At 36.2% G+C, this 20311-nt stretch overlaps 1 protein-coding gene across 2 annotated transcripts in view; it reads left to right on the top strand.

Annotated features, from left to right (window-relative positions):
• STK33 (serine/threonine kinase 33) overlaps positions 1-20311 on the top strand; it is a 67724-nt gene that overhangs the window by 26470 nt on the left and 20943 nt on the right. For both annotated transcript variants that reach the window (XM_047072435.1, XM_047072434.1), the window contains exons 9-10: positions 2798-2910; positions 3353-3438. In XM_047072435.1, coding sequence (XP_046928391.1) covers positions 2798-2910; positions 3353-3438 — 199 coding nt within the window. The remainder of the gene's footprint in view (positions 1-2797; positions 2911-3352; positions 3439-20311) is intronic.

The following is a 20311-nucleotide window of genomic DNA, read 5'->3' as shown; positions in this document are numbered from 1 at the left end:
GTTTTTGTTTTCTGTTTTTGTTTTCTTTACTCTAAATTCCATGAAGAGAGATCTTATATTATTCATCTTTGCATCCCTAGTATCTGGTACAATGGTAGGTATGTAGTCAGTGCTCAATATATGTTTGTTAAATTGAATTAAAGCGAATTATCTAAGAGGTGTTCTGAAAAGTTAGTGGCCATTGTTCTGCCTCTTGGTGAGTATGAACATTTTTATGCTGATGCAACATTAGTTTTATGGTCATATTGAAGATTTCACTGTGTACTACCTCTTCCAGATCATTTCTAAATATTGACATCACAGTAGTTACATTTTCACAGTTCTGTGAAGTGGAATACACAGGCAGCAGAAATTGGAAGATGTGATTGTAGCTGTAACTCAGATGGTCAACACACATCACTGCTCAGATTGCATGAAGTATAAACATATTCACAAAGTTTTTGATCATTGTTTTGTGCTGATTACAATCATACCATAAAAATTCTGAGCCTTAGTTTTTAATTAAAAATATAACTATTTTAAATTAGTGTTTTATACTTGTAAGAATTTCTAGACAAGTCAAACATAATATATGTAATCTATTATTACACAATTCATGTGGTATTTGCTGCCTTCTTAGTTTGAATTTGTTGTTAAAGAAAGTGATAGTGTATTACATATCTTAAATTTTTCTCCTTCTTAAAGATATAATTTGAATTTTTCTGCTTCAGAGCGTGACTGCATATCATCATAATGACATATTTTTTTCTTTACACTAGACTCTTACTTAGCTAATCAGTGCCTATTCATTAATTTGCCTGAGCCAGTGTTCTTATAGATAATTTCTTTCACCAAGGGCACAAACATATTACCTTCTCCAGGGGGGTTATTTTCTTGTTTATCAGTTACCCCTGATTCATTTCTGCTTAATTGGACAATGATAACGTACTTCCTCAAGGTGAAATTAACATAAACACTCTTCATGGGTACTATCCTCTGCTGTTGTGATTCCTATGAAGGCAACAGAAAATAATAGAAAGGCTTCAAGAGGCATTTTTCATGTCTTGGATTCCCTTTTCTGGATGTGCAGAAAATTGCTGTCATAAAATTTCATGTGCTGCTGATTGACCAACCATTAGATACATTTTGTGTAAGTAAAATTGCAAAGGACAGAAAAAAAGTGGAATTTTTTAAAAAGTAGCCCTTAAGCTATAGTGGCATGCGAGTCGGGCAATGCAGGGGCAGCTAAGAAATTGGTGAATGTGCATATCACTGGTTGTTAACAGACTCAATGAGCTGGACTCTTGCTGTCCTGTACTTGTTATAATAGATAGTAATTGTCCATAAGACCATTTATCTAGCTTTTTTTTTATTGCATTTTGAAACTAAACAATAGGCAAATAAGATCAGAGAGAGAAGGGTCAGAATGAGCTGGAGAAATAAAAAGTATTAAAATAAGAGACTGTAGAACAACTTGATAAGTACTGGTCTTTTAACAAGAAGCTATATAAATGAAGAGTTCTCTTTTCCAGCCTAGGTTGATCAACTACAAGGATGAAAGCAATTTTTTTCCCTACAAAATCATCATCACCATCCTCCTTATCATGTGAATTATTTATCAAATTTAGATTTATTCAAAATGATCATAGTGAAGATTTTAAAAGAACTCCACAGTATAACTTTAAAAGTCAAAGTAAAAATCTAATTGCTGGGAAACTTAGAGATCATTATACTTATGGACATAATAGACTAGCATTTGCGGAGTGTAATATAATTATGCCATTTTATTCTTTCAGTAACAAAGTGGAAAAATATAATCCTGAGAGTTGAAGAACAGGCATATGGTATTGCCTCTGTGATGAGCCCAGGTTCAGCTCCTGTCTGGTTGTCATTGGCAAAATCTGGTTGTTGTCTATAGGGTTGTACTCAGAGGTTGGGACTGACAGTAAAGATGATGGGTAACATTTGTTGAGAATATATTATGAAGAATTGGAACTCAGCTTTTACACGAGTTCTTATAGTTTTGGTCTGGATTACTGACTGAAGCATAGGCTTGCCGTGCTCTTTGCAAAACATAGTACAGTACTTCCTTTGAAAAGAGTCTGAAGACACATAGTCCCTGTATTACAGAATGTGCAACAAGCCATGCTGACTTTATATATACTGCCAATGGTTTTTACTGATGTTGATCATTATGTAACTCAGCTTTCATTCTAGACTGAAGGGTCAAATCATCGTCATCTGACTTTCCTCATCTAGGTTGTCTTCCTTTTGTATACCAGTTTTGAAGAGTTGTGGTGATTTTAATGTATTTTTGGCTTTGACTCAGAGCCTGTACAGCCCAGGGTTTTTCTTGGTTTATTCTTACTAACATTTGTGTAGTATTTTACCATGGATACAACTCTCATTGGACTCTGAAAACTCAGTATATTTTCCTCAAATTTCAGTTTGAATTATGTCCTTTAAAGCATTACATTATCCTCTCTCACGTTGAAGTTCACCTCCACTATTATTTGCGTACTTAAAATCTCACACCTTCCTGTATTTTGGCCCTATTTAAGCTTAGCTCTCCCCCATCTGGAACACCTTTGGGCCATTTGCTAATCTGGAGATTTCAAGGTCTATAAAGAGGGCCTAGCACTGATCTTGCAAAAACCCTTTTCTCCTGTTTGTACATCTAGAGAGATCCCCACCTCTAGCTATCCTTTATTTAAATTTGAAGCACCCCTATTTCCAAGTCCTATGGAAACTTAATTTTTAATAGCATCATTTTGATTATTTTTTAAAAATCTAAACAAAATCATTGCCTTTGTTGTAGATTATGTGGAGAACCACCCTTTTTGGCAAGCTCAGAAGAGAAGCTATTTGAGCTAATAAGAAAGGGAGAACTACATTTTGAAGATCCAATCTGGGATTCCATAAGTGATTGCGGTAAGTATAGATCTGTTATTATTTACTGAAGGAAATCTATGTAATATAAGAAACTTGGCCAGTAATTCAAATACTCGAGATCTGTTTAATCATTATATTTACTCGTAGAAATAAACACTATTTACTTGTAGAAATAGTGATCTCTTCACTGTGATTGTTGTTGTCAAAACTTCCAACAAAAACAGAAAATACATAGTAAAAATTGAAGAGGAAATTGCCAATCATCTAGCTCATTTTTACTATAGACCATAAACCAGCTAATCCAGGCCATAAAACCTCACTGTAGGCCTGTGAAACATTATTTATTAACCATTTATACTGATGATATTTATTTTATAATTGCAGTCATTCCCTCAGGTCACATAGACCTTATTCTAAATAAACTGGAAAATGTATTAATTGTAGCTAAAATAAGATTTTCAGAATTTTCCCTTATTTGCAGCTAAAAGTGTGTTGAAACAACTTATGAAAGTAGACCCTGCTCACAGAATCACAGCTAAGGAACTTCTAGATAACCAGTGGATAACAGTAAGTGATAGTATTACTTCTTTTTTTTTCTTTTTGACATGCTATCATTGCTTTTTTTTTTAATTTGGCCTTGTCATTTATGTATAGTCTTAAAATAGTCAATTAGTTTCATCTTATGACAAGTTAAAAGAAATTATTGAACCTTAACACATTTCTCAAATGGATATTTTCAAATTATTAAAACTATTACCACAGTTGTTTCTATATGTTTACAGAGGTTTAAATGAACTCTGCTTTGCTCCATGCCATATCAAGTCCTGTAGAAGAGAGCTGAGAAATGCCCGTTATGAAAACTGGAATATTGAAGCAGTCTGTACAGTTCAGTAATGTAAAGCACTGGAACTGTCCGCTTCTCTTTCAGCTCTTTGGATAGAAGGAATCTTCGGGGACTTGGAAAAACCAAGATCTCCTAACAGTGGCTGTTACCTGGCCTGAAATTTTGAGTAATTATTCATTTGCATATTGCTTTCCCCCATTAGACTAACTGCCTTCAGCATAGACCCTATATCTTACCATGCTTTGTATTTCTGTACTGAGAACATTACCTGGTCACAATAGGAACCTTGGAAGAAACAGCTACTTACCTCTTAATATTTATTCTCTTTTTATTCTCTGGTATGAGGATCCTCACTTGCAGCTGGAAACGTTGCTATCTGGTCTTCTTTGCTAGTCATCCCCAGTTTTTGTTAGTTATCATGTTGGGGGAAGTAGGAGCAATTGTTGGGAAATGTCCTTAAATGGAAAGAGTATGGCATTCCTCATACCCATCTTCTTTGTTTGACTAGCCACGTTAGACCATAAAGTGGAATCCATAAATTGAGGATGGCAAAGCAATAAGATGCAAGGAGTCAGGGCTCTTAGTTCACAGAGCTGCCATGCCAGCCTTTGACTGCCCATCTCCAGAGATTTTCATAAAAACTGGAAACAAACTTCTGCCATCTTGAAGACACTGCAAAATATGTTGTTGAGCCTAAGACCAACTAATAATTGCTGAATGAGTGAATGATTCAATAAATGAGCAAGCCTGTAGGTATTTCAGAAGATGTTTTAAGAACTGAGATTGGAGATATTGCTAAGCAGTATTCATCTATGAAGAAATTATTGTACATCTATTATTTGCTAGACACTGTGCTAGGTACTGGAGATACATGATATGTGTACCTTGCAGTGGTATTGTCGCAAGGTGATGGTGGCTTGGACAGGGTGGTAGCAATAGAGTTGGAGAGGAATACATGTGACATGTTTTTTAGGTATAATTGACAGGACTTGGTGGTGGATTAGATGAGGAAAGAGGTTAAGGGTGGAGTCAAGGATGACTTCCAGATTTTTTTTTCCTGCGGGGAGGATGGTGACTCAAGAGTTCCATATTAGATGTGCAAAGCTTGAGACACCTGGCATCCAGGTGGAAATATTAAATAGATCATTGGATATGTGAGTCTGGAGCTGGGGAAGCCCAAGCTGGAGATAGAAGTTTGGGAATCATGAGTATATAGATGCCATGTAAAGTCATCGGGCTGAAGAGATAAATTGGTAAGAAGATACAGATAGAAAAGAGAAGAGGCCCCAGCACCCTGCCATGAGACACTACAGCATTCAGAAGAGGAGCAGCTAGCAGTGGGGGCTATGGAGGGATAGCAGGTAAGAAGAGGAGAAAATTGTGAGAGTGGTGCCAGAGAAGTTTAGTGAGAGGATTGGCAAAGTGAGAGCTTAGCTCCCAGGTAAATGCTGCTGAGAGGTCAAGGCGAGATGAGTTTCCATTAGACTGGCCAACAGAGGGGTTGGTGGTGACCCAGGTCAGTTTAGATATGTATCAGAAATTTATAGTGATGTCACTGTTCCTTTCAATTCTCTCATTTTCCTTTGGCAATTTGTAATCATTTTTTTGAATAATATTTTTTTTTTCCTTCAAGGGCTCAGAAACTAGTCTTCACTGAAAGCTGATTTCTATCTGCCCTCTTCTATGAATGTGTTGATCTCTGAAATGCTTCTGTGCAATAAGTTTTTCTGGCCTGAAGTAATTGTGCAAATGAGCTAGCAGCTAGATCATGGCAAAACTGTTCTGAGTAGATTTGTAGTACAGCAAAATCAAAAACTGTAAAACAGATGGTGTGCCTTAGAAATCTATCTCTTTTCAGCATCACACAACATTCGGGTTTGGCCATTTAATTATTTGTTTTCTAATTAGTACAACTTTATTTCTGGCTTTGGTCATTTTTCCAGAAGTCTCCATTTTTGAGCCTCTGTAACATTTGTCTCTATGTAGTCTTTGCCAAATGGGTAGAGAAGTGACAGATAGCGTGTACTATATCAGACTACCCTAAGGAGTTCAGTGTATGAAGTTTGGAATATGGGCATTTCATAAACTTCTGAAAGGCAAAAAGACTCTTTTCTTCTTAGCTACTTGAAGTCTTCCTATAATTCATATCCTCTGTTTGAAATAATCTAAAAAGAATACGTTACTTCTCTCAGTACCTGGCTGCTTTATAAGCAGAGCTTATCTTTTGCAATATCTAACATGTAGAGACATTTTTTCAAAGGGCTTTATTGGATAAAAAGTTTTTATGGTTCAGCCTATGTATTGTGCATTTTGAAATATGGTATATATCTGAAAAGTATTCTGAGAAAAATAGTCATGGTTTCTCTATGTACATTTAAGTGAATGGAACTTAAAATAAATACATTTGTCATCCTGATTTCAAAAGTCAAAGATTAGATGTAAGGAAAGCCAGCCAAGAAATACTTTTCCTACAAAGGAAGAGTTTGATGATGGCTCCTACTGCCAGGAGTGTGCCTGAGATCCTCTTGTGTCTGTTTCTTCCTTTCTGTCCTCTTTACTCTCAACAGTGGTTCAGAAGTTTACTCCTTCTTATTAGGTAATTACAGTTGCCACTTGGTATTCCTTCAAGCCCCCTTCTGATAACTAACACCAAGAATTTGCATGTTTAACACGTTTCCAAGGTATTTTTAATGCCTACTTATATTTAAGAACCCAGTATAATTTAAGGAAACATTTTATTCTATGGCTTGTCATAAAGTAGTTTCCAGATTTGAGCCCTGCTGGTATTCTTCATACATTCAGTAATTCCTTTGACCGAGTGTGTGCGTGTGTGTGTGTGTGTGTGTGTGTGTGTGTGTGTGTGCCTACCATGTTAGGCTAGGTAATAAAATATAATTGAAGATATATAAAGATATATAAAAATATAATTAAGGATAGATAATCTGATATAAGGAACTTAGAATCTGGTAAGGGAGACAAGCTATGTGTAAGATACAATACAGGGAAGAAAATAATAAATGACATAAGAAATTGCCAAATGACCAGAGGTATAGAGGCAAGCAAGTGTAAAATAAGGAAGTTCAATTTGACTGGCAGATAAAATGCTTGAAGGAAAGAAGTGGGAAATGAACTTTTAAAAAAGGAAAGAAAATTGTGACAGGACGTGAATCCCAGTCTAAAAAAGTTTTAACTTGCTGTCATAGATAATTGAGAACAACATATACTCTTTGAAATGAAGGAAATTATTGTTGTAGTGCCTCAGTCTTGCAAGGTGGCTTTTTTAAAATGGCACAGCAGTCATTTAAATGTCTTTATTGATTTTAACAAGTATCTTTGGATTTTAATCCGTCAGCCATTATAGGGGTACAAAGATAAATAGAATGCAGCCTCTCGCCTTGAGTAATTTACCACAAAGTACAGTGTACTTTTGCTTTATGGTCACACTTTGTGAAGGCACTTGTCATCAAAGTGTGGGGGCTAATTTTAAAATGTTTTTTCTAGTGTGTGAACAAGACCCTTGTTCATTAATTTACAAGCTGTTATCCAGGTTTTGGTCATCAGCTTTTGACCTTTAGCCTTAACATACACACTCTACATAAGAGAGTGAAACTTTTCTGATGCCTGATTGTTGGGCATTTTTTCTCTACTGTATATTTTCATCCCAATATGTTAAGACTCTTACCTTTATTTTACTATATTTAGTTATTCTTAAATTGTGAATTACCTTATGTGTATGAATATGTTGAGGCCCTATTTAATGAAGGTTTTTATGAAAATTATGTTACAAAGGAACCCATGAGCCAGGAGCCTTGGGGATTTATTCAATATGCAATGATTGATATACACTTAATAATTCAATAAATATTTATTGAATACTACTATGTGCTGTGGAAGACACAGGGATGAGTCTGGCACAGTCCCTGCCCACAGGTTGCCCACAACCTAGTAAAGGGTTTAAAACAAAAATACAGGCAGTGAATGAATATATAATAATGTGTATGTGTGTGTATATATTACACATAGTATATAATAACATGTATTCTTTATGTACTATATAACATAGTGCTGTATAATATTATATAATATGGTAAGATAAAACATATGATGTAGTAATGTGGTGCTATATAATGTAGTGGTAGTACTAGATTTTTAAGACGAGAGCTAATATTCCCTTTAGCAGATTATGGAAACTATTTAAAGTGAAGGTAATATGTGATCTGGCTCTGAAAGAATAGGTGAAAGTAGAAATTAATGTTACAGTCATGGTAAGAAGGAAGGGGATTCTAGATAGGAAGAACTTTGCAAAGATATAGAGACAGAAAAAAATGTGTACTATGTTCAGAGAATATGAAATATAGTAGTAATTCTGTTTTTCTAGAACCGTAGAAGACATGTAGGGAAGTAGGGGGAAATTAAGCCATGAAGGCAGGTGAGAACTGTTTTGCTCTAGACCTTGACTTACCTGGAGAAGACTTTATTTTCAGCTTATTTGACAATGGGTTGCTAATGGAAGGCAATGAAGTACCCTGATCACAGCTGAACCTATGTGAGTTTCTTCTTTGTCCCTCCGACCCTTGTAGGGTAGTTTGGGTGGACTTGGATGAGGTCTGTGGTCTAGATTCTGAGGGGAGAATGCCTATTCTAATGGAGTGTCCTGCCTGAGATAGTAAGAAGCTGGAAAAGCCCTAGGAATACATTTGAGTTGAAGGTCTTGAGGGAACTTGGCTAAAAGGCAGAAGCAGGATCTTGATGGGGAGATAAAATGAGGATCAGGGTCTGAATGGAAACAGGATGGGCACTGGAGCAGGTCGGGGACAAGTAGCCAAGTGTCTGAGACTCCTCACAGGCCAGCTCCATCAGTTAGTGGGCTGGTAGATGGATTCCTGGCGAGACAGAACTTCAGGAAGAATGATCTGGCAACAGCGCGTGGTATGGTTTGCTTGGGGCAAGCAGAAGTTGGAGCACCGAAATAGGATGTGGGTGAGATGATGAAGATCGGAACTTGGGCAAAAAGAATGGAACAGAGAGGAGGGGAAAAATCAGACATTGGGAAGAAAATCAGCACAATTTTTCAAATAAGTATGAATGTTAGGTAAAAGAGTACAAGGAATCAAAACTTTTTCAGGTGACTGGGAAAGTGGTGTAAGACAAAAAGAAAGTCTAGGAGAATTGCTGGTTTCGTAGATTGGAAAAAGAATGAGGCATTTTTTGGAATTGTATATTCAAACTTTTATGCTTAATTCCAACAATATTTAAAAATTATGAATCTCTGAAGGTCTTTGTAGGTCAAGCTTAAAAATTTTTCATCATAAATTTAATTTCAAAGGCTATAATGTTTTACAAATATTGACAAAAATAAAACTAATATTGTTTTTTACATGTATAGGATATTCATCTTATCCATTTGTAAAAACTTATGAACTCTTTTATAACAGAAACTTTAGGTTATTCATTCTTTCCTTTGAATTTGTATTTCTATTCCACTTCTTTCACAGAATCTTATCCATATATATTTTTACTTGAAAGGTTTTTATTAATCATCCTATCATTTGTCTCATTTTCCAAAAAAAAGGTTCAAATACATATTTAATACTTTGTTTTTATTCCCTGTGATTTTAAGTTTTAAAAATTTTAAACCTTTAAATGTTTAAAAATTATTTAACAATGATTTATCATTATGTTTATTAATACATAATTGATCAAGAGAACATAATTATAATTTGTTAAAATTATTAAGCATCACAAGTAAAATTACATTGGAAATGCATCTCTTTAGTGGATGGATAAAGCTGCATTTTTCCCCCAAACTGCTTATTCATCCATGATTGAATATTACTTACTGTTAGAGACAGCATTCAGCACCAATTGTATTGTTGTTTTAGTTTTTAAAGATACAGGCACCAAGGACCTTACATAAATAAGTAGATGGGAATGGAAGGAGTGTGTGTGTGTGTGTGTGTGTGTGTGTGTGTGTATGTTTAATTTTTTAAAAATGTTTATTTACTTTTAAGAGAGAGAGACAGAGTGCAAGTGGGAGAGGGGTAGGGGGAGAGGGAGACACAGAATCTGAAGCAGATTCCAGGCTCTGAGCTGTCAGCACAGAGCCCAATGCAGGGCTCAAACTCATGAACCACAAGATCATGACCTGAGCCAAAGTCAGACACTTAACTGACTGAGCCACCCAGGTGTCCCGGAAGGAGTTTTGACATAGCAGTGTCACTCAGTTCTTTAAATCTGTTTTAGTTAATTGTCAAAAACCACCCTGGGAGAGGCCACTTCCAAAAGGCTCTGTTCCTTCCCAAGATGCTGAATTAGCACAGAACACTGCATCTTCTCTGAAGATTAAACCTAGAGTAACTTTAGAGAAAAACCTCATGATACAAGATTACAGAGAATACTATGAGAAATTCTTGGGAAAATAAAGGGTTCATTTGGAGCTGGTGTGTACGATTGGTGAGGCGGCAGCCAGGAGCCAGGATAGGAAGTTAAAATAGGAAGACAAAAAAAATCCAAGTTCCCATTTTGCTTCTCTTCCTTTGCCTTGGGACAGTGATACCTGTCCCCTCACAGAGGTCTTAAGGAATAAAATCAAAGCAGCACTAAAGCCCTGTTTTGAGTGAGAAGCTAAAGAAAAGGGGTGGGAAGTGACTGGTGTTCAGCATTGACTCCTTACGCATTGAACTCCAAGCTCCAGGACTGGTGGGTTATACTTTTATTTATTTTTTTAAGGCTTTAAGATTTTATTTTTTAACAAATAGTTGCTAATATTTCAGTGTTTTAGCAGGCTTTCCTTTCTAGCCATTTAATTTTCTTTATGCCTCTCCACCAAGTTGTTTTCCTTCCCTTACATTTTGGTGCACAGAATTGAATATGCCTACCAAGGCTAGAAAGCATTGATACTTTAACTTGTTAATCTTTCTCAGTTCTTTGGATACACTTATGCTGCCAGTAGCTTTCTGGAGTCCTCCACTTGGGCACAGTACAACTCACAGACACTATACCATTTTTGTGTGCCTCCATCTTTACCGGACCAGCCTTCATCCTAAGACTTTTTTCCAACAGTAGCAAGATGGCTGCCACAGTCCAAGCATCACCTTCTCACATGACAGTATCTCAAGAAGGAAAAAAGGGGACAAAGACATAGTATACATTTCTCCAGTTTTACCAAGGAAAAAACTTTATCAAGATGGCACCCAGATAAATTCTCATTATTTCTCACTGGCCCAAAGTGAATCACATGGGCCATTCCTAGGTCTAGGAGAGGATGTGGAAATGAGTATCTGGCAAAAATGAATGGGATGGCCAAGACTGAAGAAACCCATAACTTATCCTTTTGATCTAGACACATCCAAACAAACAAACAAACAAACAAACAAACAAACAAACAAACAAAAAAACAAAAGAAGTCAGAGTACTCTTATCAAGAAAAAAGTCAGGAATAACTTTTAAATTGGTAACCAACATTTTCTGACCCATTTCCCCTTGAAGAATGACAGGTAGCGTACAGAGGCGAACGATTTTCTTGATTTAGAAATTTGATGGATAATAGAGAATACGGGACAGTGAGAAAGTTGAGGTGGGGGAAGAGATGATTTTCACTTTGGAACATATAAACTTTGAAAAGCCTGTGGTGCCTTGAGGTGGGTGTGTCCATGCAGGTGGGGTGAGAGGTGGAGCTAGATCTTAGCAGAAAGCTGTGTGCTGGAGAGAGACCTGAGAGCCATCTAGAGAAAGTATATATAGAGAGGAGACAAGAGGAATGAGTATGGAATGCCAATATCTGAAGGATGAGAAAAGAAATTTAGACCCTGGAAGGCAGTTCACAAACATAAGATACTCAGAGACAAGAGAAAAACCAGGCCAGGGTAATATAAAAATCCAGAAAAGTTTTCAAGAAAGGACTGCTAAAGAGAGTCAAATACTGTGGAAAAGTCAAGTAAAATGAAGGGGGAAAGTGTCAACGATACAAGGTTATACTTTTAGGAGTACCTAAGGTCATTTCTCCTGGGAGAAGATTAATAAGGATGAAGCCCTGGACTGAGGAATAGCTTGGAGGGGGCATGTTTTTGGTGCTTAGGGTTCTTACCCCTACTTTTCCTTAAACTCCTGGGTTGAGGACCTGGATTTGGCCTTAGAACCATACACTGTCCTCCCAAGGACAAGTATTCCCTGGGGAAGATGAGATCACAGACCAAGTTTCAGACACCATTAGGAGAGTTTTGAATAGGCAGTCCAAAATTTGAAAATCAACAAAGTGAGCATACTAAAAGACATAAGGGAAGATGTTAATAATATGAAGCAAGTATATGAAATAATAAAACAGAACCAAGTAGAACCATTTAAGTATAATAGTTGAAATACAGAATGCAATTATATAATTAATAGTGAAATGAGTGCAGCTGAAGAATGAATTTAAAAACTAGATGATCAGATTATAGAACTTTACAGAGGGAAGCAGGAAGATACACAAATTGAACATACAAAAAAAAAAAAGAGAGAGAGAGAGAGAGAGAGAGAAAGTTATGTGGAGTTAAAAGTAAAAGTGCCCAAATTCATATAATAGGAATTTGACAGGAAAAGTGAAAAAGGAGGAGGAGAAAATCCTTAAAGAAATAATAGAGATAAAATAATCGGCATTAAAGAAAAAAGAAAGATTTCAGATTTCAACAAATGGAAGAATCCTAAATAGGAGAGATAAGGAAGAACTGACAAAAGAGGCATAATGAAATTTAAGAACATCAAAAACAAAGAAAAAACTCTAAAAACTCCCAGAGAGAAATAGCAAATCATATGAAAAAGGGCAAGAATCACATTGACATCTTACTTTTGGGGAGCAACATTGGATATGCGCATAAATCGAGTAATATTCTAAATATATTAAAACACAAAGAACTTTGGGGCACCTGGGTGGCTCAGTCTGTTAAGCATCAGACTTGATTTTGGTTCAGGTCATGATCTCATGATTTTGTGAGTTCGAGCCCCGCGTCAGGCTCTGGGCTGATGGTACAGAGCCTGCTTGGGATTCTCTTGTCTCCCTCTCCCTCTGCCCCTCCCCGACTTGTGCTATCTCTATATCTCTCAAAATAAATAAATAAACTTAAAAAAAAAGACAAAGAACTTTAACTTTGAATTTTGTATCCACCCAAATTATCATTCAAATGAAAGGAATTATACAAATATTTTCAAATATACATGGAACTGGACACCTGGGACTTTTATGACAGTGGTCATATGGCAGATTGGTGGGAAAAAGAGAAACTGTTCAATAAATGGAGCTGGAATAAATGGTTATCCATATGAAAAAAAAATGGATAACCTATCCATTTTTCCTATCTCACATCCTATCTCCTATCTCACATCATAGACAAAAATCAGCTCCAAATGAATCTAAGACTTAAATATTAAACACTAAAACTTTGAAACTTTTAGCAGAAAATATAGAAGAAAAATTTGGGCGCCTTGGAGGGTATAGGAAAGGATATTATTAGCAAGATAACAAAGGCACTAACATAAAAGAAATCATGGATAAACTTGACAAATATTAATCTTCAGAACTTTTCTGTTCATAAAATAATACTGTAGGTGAAGTTAACAGGTTATAAACTAGGAGAAGGCTTTTTGTAACCCAAATAATCAACAAAGGGTTAATATCATGAAATTTAGATAACTCTTACAAATCAATACAGAGAGGGCAAACAACCTAGTAGAAAATGGGCAAAAGACAGGACCAGGCATTTCATGACAGATGACCCACATTTGGCTAATGAACATGTGATAAGATATTCAATTGCATTAGTGATCGGGAAATACAAATTGAGACTTCAGTGAGATAAACCAAAAATTAAGAAATCTGACAATATTAGGAGTTGGAAAGGATGTAGATAAAGTGTATCCCTTAATCATTGCTGGTGAGAGTATTTATTGGTACAAAGGAAGAAGGGTCTGACACCATCCTATAAAGCTAACCATTCACATACTCTACAACCAAGAAATTTCACTCTTAAGAATATACCCAAGAGGAACTCTTGCACTTATATACCAGGAATATAGAAGTGTATATAGGAGCAAAATCCCAGAATCAGCCCAAATGCAGTTTGGTGAATGAATACATTGTGGTATGGTCTAACAATGGAATAATATATATTAGTAAAAATGATTAAACTACATGAAGTAATATCTGTGAAGCTATGAAATTGATCTTTAAATTCATCATAGCTTTGTTAATACATAATCTACTTAACTACAAAATACACTGATTTTAAGTATATAGCCTGATGAATTTTTATATATGTATGTATCTGTGTAACTACCACCCAAAACAAAATATAGAACATTTCTATCCCCAACTAGAAAATTCCATTGTTCCCTTTTCCAGAGTGGGCTTACCACACACCAGCAATGTGTGAGTTCTAGTTTTGCTCCTCATCTTCTCCAGTGCTTATTTTGTCAATATTTTTAACTTAGATACTCTGGAGGATATATAATAGCATCTCATTGTGTTTTTTTTTTAAGTTCATTTATTTATTTTGAGAGACACAGAGAGAGAGTGTGTTTTTTTTTATTTTATTTTTTATTTTTTAAAATTTACATCCAAATTAGTTAGCATATAGTGAAACAATGATTTCAGGAGTAGATTCCTTAATTATTCTGCACTTCCTGAATGACAAATGAAATTAACCACTTTAATTGTGCTTGTTGGCCTTTTCGATATCTTCTTCTTTTTTAAATCTTTTTTTGTGAAACATCTGTTCAAGCTCTTTCCCTCCATCTTTCTATTTGGTTTTAGGTCTTTAACTTATTGATTTATAGGAGTTTGTTATATACTTTAGATAAATGAGCATTCTGTGACACACAAATATATATACAGTAATGAGAATTGGAAGAAGCTGACTTAAGAAAAAGAACATAGAAAAGATTACTGCCAATCTTTTGAAAAAGAATAGATCATTGGAAATTGGGGGCCTTGAAATAGATTCCCCGCAGACTATCCCTGCCTACACATCCCTTTGAGAGTCTTCATGTACAGCCAGGTGTACACAGTTTGAAGAATGTTGGTTTGGAATATATCGAGTTTGTTTTTATTTTTCCAGATTTACTGAGATATAAATGATGTATAATATTATATAAATTTCAGGTGTACAACATAATGATTTCACATATGTATATATTGCCAATGATTACCACAATAAGTTTAGTTAAAACATCCATCAGCTCACATAGTTACAATTTTTTTCTTGTGATGGGAACTTTTAAGATCTACTGTCTTAGCAACTTTCAAATATACAATACGCTATTGAAGGCTCCACAACACCTCTAGCTAGAAATTCTTGGCAGGCAATTGGAAATACACTTCTGGCATAGGGTAAATTACTAACTTTCTCAGGCTGCTTTCCCCTGAAGAATAAGAATATCAGCACTAAACCTTGTATATTTGTATAGTTGCTGCACTAAAAGAAAATCACTGAGATGACTTTTAGGAAAAATTGTAAAGTGGCACACAGTTGCTTACTTCAGTGGTCATTATTACCTTGGTATGCTGCTCATCGAGCAGCATCATGGTATGCTCATGGCTCATCGAGACCCATGAGGACGAGTTTGGTGATTTTGCTGGGTGCTAGAGTTCATGTTGGTATCTGCAATTTACATTATTTCTTTTCTTGCTGTAATTTACATTAATTACTACTTGTATAAAGGTAATAGTTAGGATTATCCATGGTAAGTGATTTAAATGGTAAACAAAAAAGGAAAAGTAACTTTCTTCCTCCATCCCCCTCATTCCCTCTTACTAAAGATAGCCATTGTTAAGTCTCTATGCATTCTTTTAAAAAAATTCTATATAATTACATATATATACATACCTTACACAAGCAAGTTCATATTATGCATGCTATTCTTTTCTATCTAATATATCTTGGAAAGATTTCCTTATTTTTTAAAAAGCAGCATTATATCCCAAACTATGGACACTATTATTTTCTAAATAGTCCACTATGAATATGAATATGGAACATTTAAGTTGTTTCAGACTGTTTCTGTTACAAACAGTGGTGCAACAAATGTTCTTATAAATATATATTTACTGTATTATCATGTACTGTATTATATCTATGCTGTAGATATGCATACTGTATTATCATATCTATAGGATAAATTCTTAACAGTGGAATTACTGGTCAGAGAGAATGTGAATTATCTATTTTGATAAGCTGTTGCTAATTTACCCTCCCATAAAAAGCTCAAGTAAATGAAGGTGGAGGGTGGGCTAGATGGATGATGGGTACTCAGGAGGGCATTTGTGGGGTTTTTTTGTTTTTTGTTTCATTTTGTCTTTTGTTTTTTAATTTTTTAATGTTTATTTTTTGAGAGAGAGAGAGACAGAGAGACAGAGCATGAGTGGGGGAGGGGCAGAGAGAGACGGAGACACAGAATCCGAAGAGGCTCCAGGCTCTGAGCTGTCAGCACAGAGCCTGACACGGTGCTGAAACTCACAAACCATGAGATCATGACCTGAGCCGAAGTCAGATGCTCAGCTGAGTCACCCATGTACCCCTACTCAGGAGGGCAGTTGTGATAAGCACTGGGTGTTGTAGATAAGTGATGAATCAGTGAATTCTACTCATGAAACCAATATTGCACTGTATGTTAACTAAAATTTAAATTAAACAAACAAATTCCCTTTTGATTTCCTATGTGATCCAATAAAAAAAAGCAAGTAGATGAGAAACCCTGTTTTCCCACGCCCCTACCAATACAGAGTATTGTCAAACTTAAACTTATGTCCATCTGTTAAGTGAAAATTGGCATCTCATTGTTTTGATTTGGGTTTTATTAATTTTGTGAAGTTGAACATTCTTCTATGTTTTTTAATAAAGTGACTATTCCACTTTCCTATTGAAAAAATTTATTCCTAGGTATCAACTATACTCAATTAAGAATACATATATATTGTTAGGAACATCACAAAATGACGAGTTCTGGCTATTTACAGGAAATAGAATGATGACCAAAAGCTAAAGACCTCGAATGTTTTCTTTTAGCTTTGCTAATTTTATGTTTCGTATCACCTCACCCCAGCTCATGAATATTGTTCATTCATTCATTTAAAAATACTTGTTGCATACTTATTGTTTACCAAATACTTAGAGTTGCCGTCCTTGAGAGGTATGTTAGATGAGGGCATATGTTTGGGTCTCCATTTGTGGTCTTCATTTAATACTAAGGTTTTAAATCCAAATCTCAGTTTTTGCCAACGCTTCTTCTCCATGGGTGTTCATTTTCCATTTTTCAAAGTAAAATAGCCTCAGCCATCTGTTAGTTAAACAAGTGGAAATTTAGTAACCAAAAGGTTGGTGTTCTACTTTTGAAAGCCTCAGATTATTGGTCTGTTACTGCCGCTTTCTTGCCTCGTACTATTTCATAGTTGATGAGTTCAGTGTCTGACCCCTGATTCCCCAAGCCAGTAAAGGAAATTCAGAGGGTAGTGTCCTGATGGTAAAATCTACACAATCTACAGTGTCTGCCCTAATAATTCCACCCATCTTTGTTTTGGGTGGTTGGTTCATTTGTAGTTTCTATTGACCCTAAAAGGCTCATGACACATAGCCCTGGGTCACTTAATCATCGGTCAGTCCAAGAATGCGATGCAATTCCTCCTCCAACTGCTAGCAAGCAAGAAGAAGGTAGTCTAGTAAGTTATTGACTGGACTGTAGACAACAGGGAAAGTCTGGAGTCAGTATCACTATTTGTGCTCTGTTTGGTATCACACATGAATGTCAGAAACAAGGAGTTAGAGATTTCCAAGTAGCATGTTTCGGAGGGAATAATGTCCTATCCTGAATCCTTTCTTTTCTCCACAGCCTCTTTGGAATGAGAAATAGGGTCATTTCTTTGAGTGCAAAAGCGCTCTACTTTAGGCATTTAGAGTGTCAGTCATCAAGCTCTTATGCATATGTATATGTGAACCAAGCATTTGAAAGATTGCTGGAGATGCAGATTCAAGATAATCCAGGGAATCCTTGGTTTGTATAGTAGCACAGGACCATAAAAACAACAATGCAGGTTGAAAGAGCAAAGTGATGTTAATAATCATTGGGGAAAATTAGGATTGTTCCATGCACTTTAAAATTTTTTGTTAAACATTGAAAACTGTTGGTTATAATACTTAGAAAATGAAATGAAAGATAAACTGATTTTTTAGTGCATTGGAGTTTAAAACGTTAGAAATATCAGAATTAAAGTATATAATTTTTTAATAAAAACTTATCAAAATTAGCTTAAACAGTGCTTACCTTCTCCTGCTTGAATATAATACAATACAGAGGGAAGCGTCTTTTTTATATTTTGGTGAGTTATAATACAATTTTCTAAGTTTGGGTCAGCTTCCAACTTTTATCATTTGTGCTTTCAATGTCATAAATTATCTCTGAAAATTCTTTAAATGTCACCTTCTTTGCACGGTCTCTGGGGCACCTGCATCGTTTCTGCACACCACTTTCCTCCCATTTATGTTTATAAGTTTGCCTTCACCAAGTTCCTTGGGTTGCATGGCTAGGTTCTCTCAAATGGTGGCAGTGTCCATGCTTCCAAGGTCAGCTGCTTCTGCTATTGCTCCACTGACATTTGATTCAGATTCCACTTCCAGCCTGATCCCCTTTCATTTATTTGCTACACCTTCTTCTTAGCTGGCAAGTTCACTGGGAGGCAAGGAGGCAACACAACTGCATGCTTTGCTGCCTGTGTGTGAACTGAATAGCAAATGCCCGGTGTCCCGTCACGACAGACTGGGAAAGAAGTGACATGATCCGTCACTGATCACAATGCACATCTGTAATTTACATGGTGATTGTGGATTGAAGAGCTAGCAGTGAAGTTTGAACTTCATGTAATTAGTATTAGTATACCATGGTGACTACAGTTTGAACTGTGTTGTTGGGTGACTGATAGTATTTAACTAAGTCATGATGATTGAAATTCATACACATCAGGACTGTGCAAAGCAAGGACTGCCTGAATAAATGGGCTATCACATGGTGCTAATTGGATATGACTTCTGTAGTCATTACAGTTTTGTTGGGTATGCTGGTTGTACCATGGGCTCATTCTTTCTAAGGCTTTTTGGAAGTGACTTACAGAATGCAAATGTTTAATTTGCTATTTATATCAGGACAGGCTAAATTATCCTGTGGTAACAAATGACCCCCAAATCTCAGTGTCCTTGATGTCTTCCATCGCACATTGGCTGGGAGGAGAGGAGGAGGCTTTGTTTTACTTTGCCCTCACTCAGGGATCCAGGCTGAGGGAGGCTCCATCTCTCTGCTTCTGTAGTTACTCATGAAGGAATTGGGGATATGATACGTTGCACACCATCTTTTACATTTTCCACCCAGAGGTTATATATACTATTTCCAATAACATTTCACTGGCCAAAACAATTCACATGGTCATATCCCAGAAGAGGAAGAGAGGCAGAGGTCTACAACATGCCTAGAAGAAAGGAATGTTAGGTGAGCAGCCTTTGTGACTACCATAGTATCTAAAGAGTTACCTTACAGAAAGTTTATCAGGGAAGGGCAATTGAGGACTGGAAATACAGACATAGATAATATCAGATTGTCTGTCTGCTAGTGAAAGAATCAAGTTGAGGCAGAGTTTGGTCTACTAGCATTCGAGGAGCTGATATTGTAATTACATGAAAATTGGGGCTAAAGATCAGGATGAAACCAGGAAGTTGTAATAGAAGCTAGATGGATTATAGGGATCAAACAGGGCTGTTGGCAGAGCCCTGGAGGTCAGAACTCATTCAGATGAGAGATCAGAGACTCTACCATTGTAGACAATCCCAACTCTTTTACTGAGACTCCTTCTGTACTTCATCTGAATTTAAGATGACAACATCTTTTGAAGTTCTGGGATGCTTGACTAGAGATGACTCAAATTGAGCCTTGGAGGAAATGTAGGCTATGGGTTGGCAGAAAGCGTGGTGAAGGAATTCTGGGAGTGAACAGGTAGAGGATGCTATGGGTAGTGTTTTATCAAAAGCAGGATGCTAAGAAAGTGGTAAGAGTATAGAACTTCTTAAAACAGGATGAAATAGAAGAATCATGGGGAATTAATTGCATAATGATCCTCATTTCATTGTTACCATTCCATACTTAATGTGTTTGTGTTTTTTTTTGTTTTTTTTATTTTTTATTTTTTTTATATACATGAAATTTATTGACAAATTGGTTTCCATACAACACCCAGTGCTCATCCCAAAAGGTGCCCTCCTCAATACCCATCACCCACCCTCCTCTCCCTCCCACCCCCCATCAACCCTCAGTTTGTTCTCAGTTTTTAACAGTCTCTTATGCTTTGGCTCTCTCCCACTCTAACCTCTTTTTTTTTTTTCTTCCCCTCCCCCATGGGTTCCTGTTAAGTTTCTCAGGATCCACATAAGAGTGAAACCATATGGTATCTGTCTTTCTCTGTATGGCTTATTTCACTTAGCATAACACTCTCCAGTTCCATCCACGTTGCTACAAAAGGCCATATTTCATTTTTTCTCATTGCCACGTAGTATTCCATTGTGTATATAAACCACAATTTCTTTATCC

The sequence above is a fragment of the Lynx rufus genome, unplaced genomic scaffold, assembly GCF_022079265.1.
Source record: "Lynx rufus isolate CCGP_SWC_20201006 ecotype Redwood Valley unplaced genomic scaffold, mLynRuf1.p SCAF_9, whole genome shotgun sequence".
Taxonomy (NCBI): domain Eukaryota; kingdom Metazoa; phylum Chordata; class Mammalia; order Carnivora; family Felidae; genus Lynx; species Lynx rufus.
This window is presented reverse-complemented; position numbering and strand designations above follow the sequence as displayed.